Source organism: Babylonia areolata, chromosome 28 (assembly GCF_041734735.1).
Source record: "Babylonia areolata isolate BAREFJ2019XMU chromosome 28, ASM4173473v1, whole genome shotgun sequence".
Lineage (NCBI taxonomy): Eukaryota > Metazoa > Mollusca > Gastropoda > Neogastropoda > Buccinidae > Babylonia > Babylonia areolata.
This window is the reverse complement of record NC_134903.1, coordinates 20,163,785-20,168,784: the sequence shown is the minus strand read 5'-3', so window position 1 is coordinate 20,168,784 and position 5,000 is coordinate 20,163,785. Positions and strand designations below refer to the sequence as shown.

General features: G+C 41.2%; 1 protein-coding gene across 1 annotated transcript; it reads right to left on the bottom strand.

Moving 5' to 3' along the window:
- Positions 1-2,303: 2,303 nt before the first annotated feature.
- Positions 2,304-4,199, bottom strand: LOC143302006 (uncharacterized). Its single transcript, XM_076616491.1, has 3 exons — positions 4,115-4,199; positions 2,769-2,922; positions 2,304-2,328 (listed from the first exon to the last, which is right to left on the bottom strand). Exons 1-3 carry the CDS (start codon positions 4,197-4,199, stop codon positions 2,304-2,306), a joined length of 264 nt encoding a protein of 87 aa, XP_076472606.1.
- Between the last annotated feature and the right edge of the window lie 801 nt (positions 4,200-5,000).

Sequence of the window (5,000 nt, the reverse complement as noted above, 5' to 3'; positions counted from 1 at the left end):
TCCTTTTTTTTTTTCTTCTTGTGCTCATTGTAGAAGCATGTTTAATGATCAGTTGAGAAGCAGTGTCTGCTGGTTATTGACAGCGATACTTAAAAAAAATATTTGAAAAAAGTCTGAAATGGTTGTACCTTACTGTGTCTAGTGAATTTTGCTGGAACGTATCAGCGTAGTTGGTCATTTTAAATGGACATTCACTATGTGCCTGTGCCTTGCTGGTCTATTGACTTTTTTTTTCTAGAAAGCCTTTTATACATTACATTTTTGATGGGCGCAATAGCCGAGTGGTTAAGGCATGGGACTTTCAATCTGAAGTTTCCGGGTTCGAATCTCGGTAACAGCGCCTGGTGGGTAAACGGTGGAGATTTTTCCGATCTGCCAGGTCAACGTATGTGCAGACCTGCTAGTGCCTGAACCCCCTTCGTGTGTATACACAAGCAGATGATCAAATACGCACGTTAAAGATCCTGTAATCCATGTCAGAGCTCGGTGGGTTATGGAAACAAGAACATACCCAGCATGCACACCCCCGAAAACGGAGAATGGCTGCATACATTGGCACTCTTACTACAGGTCTTACTCTTTTTTGTGTCTATGATAATTATGATGCCATTGGTAATATTAGGTTTTGTATGCTTGTTATCATAAACAATTTTATTCATTGTGCATAACTATGTTCATTTTTAGAATTGCTTTTTGGTTTTTTAATCCTGTGGCGAAAAATTGACAAGATGGTCAACGTCATCAGAGGTATGTCCTAGATTATGTGTACGAATGCGGCTGTATTTGTGCCTAACTTTTTTTTCAGTTTTTTTTTTCTTTTCCTTTTTTTTTCTTTTCTTTCTTTTTCTTTCTTTTTGTTCAGTCTCTGTGGAACTGATGTTTTAGTCTTTCAGTCCCGCTATGGCCTTGAGCGGTCGGCTGGACTAAGGGCAACAACAGATGACGGAGGTAACTGGACAAGACCAGCTGTTCCTTAAACCGATAACGATGGGAGCTATTATTTTGTTGCATTCCTCTTAGTTATACAAGTCATTTGAAAGGATAACAATTTTGCGTCACTAAAAGCATCTGTAAGTGGGTCATGATATCACCATTGTATTCCTGCAAGGAAGTGTACAAGAGAGAGAGAGAGAGAGAGAGAGAGAGAGAGAGAGAGAGAGCATTGACCGGTCGGACACACAGTCAGTCAGTCGTCCAGTCAGATTCGAGAATTCTCTTTCCCAGAACGGTGATTGGACAGACAATCAGTATCGAGAATTCTCTTTCCCAGAACGGTGATTGGACAGTCAGTCGTCCAATCAGTATCGAGAATTCTCTTTCCCAGAACGGTGATTGGACAGACAGGCAAGCGGAAGATGCTGTGAGGTGGTGGTGGGTGGTTACTTATCCATTGTAACACCTTGCCAATAATAGTAGTTACCAATTGTAAAACATTGAGGTTACTTACGCATTGTGGCACATGGCCATTACTTGCCCATTGTAACATCTTGTTAGTTACCCACTGTAACACCTTGCCGTTAATTACCCATTGTTACACCCTGAAGTTAGTTACGCATTGTAACAAATGGCCATTACTTACCCATTGTAACATCTTTTCGTTAGTTACCCATTGTTAACACCTGGCCGTCAAGTGCCCATTATAACACCTGGCCGTAAGTTACCCATTATAGCAAATGGCCTTAGTTACGTTACCTATTGTAACAAATGGCCTTAGTGACCCATTATAACATCTTGCTGTTAGTAACCCATTGTAACGCCTGGCCATTAGTTACCCATTGTAAGGTCTTGTAAATTACCCATTGTAACATCTTGCCGTCCATCAGCTTTAACCAATGATGTCTGTATGATCGCTTGTTTTTGACTCACTTGTGTGAACAATGTGAGTCCATGTCTGATTGGTTGAAATACAGTCTGTACAGATTTTTCCTGCGATTTTTTATTGTGTGACAGTCCTTTGTTTTTAATTATCACGCTCTCTCTCTCTCTCTCTCTCTCTCTCTCTCTCTCTCGGGTTGGCTAATTGTCTCATAGATATACAAACACACACTCTCATCAACACTTAACCACGCCACACACACACACACACACACACACACACACGCACACGCACATGCACACATGCACACACGCATACACTCGCATGCACACACACTCACCCATAAACTCGCATTCACCCATACCACACACATACACATTTTTATATTTGTCCTTTCTACCCACAAGGTCACTTTATTTTCCAACTTATTACAGTCAGCTGTGTTTTCTTTCCAAAAACATCTGTTTCATTCACAGGTGCTGTGGTGTCACGTGGGTCTCGCGTGAAGCTGACTGTAACACAGGTATTACGTCAGATTAATAATTAAATCATTTCTTATAAATCCCTCTCCTTTCCAGGAGCAACTTAATGGGCATCAATGGATCATTGCTAAAGAATAAAGTATATCTGATCATTTGTTTGTTTTTTATACTTTATATATGAAAATGACAGACAGACAGACAGACAGACTGCCAGACACACACACACACACACACACACACACACACACACACACACACACACACACACACACACACACACACATTTTGTTGGGGTTATGAGGGCACACATTCTGGTTCACACTTGTCCCACAACAACTGCTTTATGACAACGATGCTGATCATGATGACAATGATTCTGATGACCATGACAACAACGACAACGATGATGATGGTGAGGATGGTTGCAATGACAACAACAAGAACAACAACAGAAAAAGAAGAAAACTGACTGAGCACATTCCTGACGACAGAGATCATCGGTGATCTGCTCGTCATGCCCGGCGTCCAGATCAAAGAGAGCGTCACACTTGGTCTGACAATGGTCCACTGTGATGTCCGGGTTGTTGGACAGGATCTCCATCACCTCGGCATGGATCAGGTGATCTGGCGGAACACGGCAGTGAGAGTGAAAGGGGGGCACAGGGGGAGGTGTGTAGCATTATGACAGTGTTTTGTCTGTCGGGTTGAGCAGTAGAATCCATAGCCCTTGAACCCCCCCTGCAGCTGTCACTGAAAAGTTTGAAAATAGCCTGCTCCCATGTCCCACAAGTGCAACGCTGTAACTGATGTCTTCAGGAGTTTCTTTTACTTCTACACTGCCCAGTCACTTGACCGAAACACACCTGTCTCAATTGTATGTTTTACCTAAAGGATAATTTGTATTTGTATTCATTTGTCTTTGATATATATATATATATATATATATATATATATATATGTGTGTGTGTGTGTGTGTGTGAGTGTGTGTGTGTGAGTGTGTGTGTGTGTGTATGTGTGTGTGTGTGTGTGTGTGTGTGTGTGTGCGTGTGTGCATCTCTTTTTGTCACAACATATTTCTCTGTGTGAAATTCGGGCTGCTCTCCCCAGGGAGAGCACATTGCTGTACAACAGCACTTTTTTTTCTTTTTCTTTTTTTCTTGTATTTTTTCCTACGTGTAGTTTTATTTGTTTTTCCTATCAAATTTTTCTTCAGAATTTTGCCAGGAACAACCCTTTTGTTGCCATGGGTTCTTTTACGTGCGCTAAGTGCATGCTGCACATGGGACCTCAGTTTATCATCTCATCCGAATGACTAGCACCCATACCAACACTCAAGGTTTAGTGGAGGGGGAGAAAATATCGATGGCTGAGCTGTGATTCGAACCAGCATGCTCAGATTCTCTCACTTCCTAGGTGGACGTGTTACCTCTGGGCCATCACTCCAAATGTAGATATATATATATATATATATATATATATATATATATATATATATATATCCTCTCAACACTCAACCAACATACGTAATCCCTTTTAAAAGTACCGTTAGAAAGGCATTTTCGAAACAAAGTAAAGAGTTGTTCACCTGCACTTATTCTCCTCCAATGCTATTATTTTCATCATAATAGAACAGTTATGATTATTATTATTATTAGTAGTATCATTATTATTATCATTATTCGTACTGTTATTATCGTTATTGTCAGTATTATTGTTGCTGTTGTTGTGTTTTTATTCCCGTTACTTTCGAGCAAAATTAGATGAAGCTGATGGTGGTGATTATCAGCACTAGCAGCAGTAGCAGTGGTGTTCTTACCCAGAGGGTTGTTGTGGTCAAAGTTTGGGCGGTGATTCTGGGAAGCCACCAAGGCAACCAAGGCAAGAAGGATGACGTATTTCATGATGACGTCTGCAACAGTCAAAACACGTCTTCAGTCTCCATATGACGATATTTCAGACTTTTTGTTCTACTCTGGTTTTTATCATGCATATTCCGTCCACTGAAAAAGTATTTAAGTGGGTTTAGGGCCTTGTGTACCTAAAATACCAAACGTGAGAAATGCTGCTCGCAGTTTGTATTGTCACAATTTCTGTTGGCTATTCTCAGTTTAGAGCAGCACATTAATGTGACTGGTATATACACTCAGAGCAACCACTGCAGATGTTTGTTTTATGTGCCTTTCCCATTTTATCCCAGAGCAGTGATTCCAGTGACTCAGCAGATGTGTGTATCTTGTATGGAATTGCCCACACACAGTGATACACCACTCAGGCTTCCACCCACCTCGGGAGACAGACAGACAGACAGACAGACAGAAAATGGACAAACATGCAGTGCAGCACAGATGATGAAACAGACAGACAGAAAGGTACCAAGAAAGGGAGAAAGGGGGACTGAGAACCAGAAGAATAATAGAAAGAAGAAAGAAAGAAGAATCATTTGAACATTAAAACCCTCTTTGTCAACAAGAAGAACTGAGAAGAATGATAAGTATAGCAAAAGCCCGAAACAATACAAAGAACTCCAACCCAACAAAGTTTCTTACCTGATCTTCGTTGTCACAGTGACAGAACTGTTGCTCACTGTCACTGACCACTGTCCATTTTATACAGACTCAAGGGAAAGTGCACAACGAGACGACGCCCTCGGAAATGAGGCCACGCCCTCTGCACGTGACGTTGTGTTGGTGTCTTATCTGTCA

Excerpts from the sequence above, each read along its gene's own strand:
- LOC143302006 (XM_076616491.1), bottom strand. The coding sequence starts at position 4,199 with ATGAAATACGTCATCCTTCTTGCCTTGGTTGCCTTGGTGGCTTCCCAG. Across the intron at positions 2,923-4,114 it reads TGACCACAACAACCCTCTGG|ATCACCTGATCCATGCCGAG; the intron begins GTAAGAACACCA and ends GTGTTCCGCCAG. Across the intron at positions 2,329-2,768 it reads TGTCGTCAGGAATGTGCTCA|TCAGCTTCACGCGAGACCCA; the intron begins GTCAGTTTTCTT and ends CCTGTGTTACAG.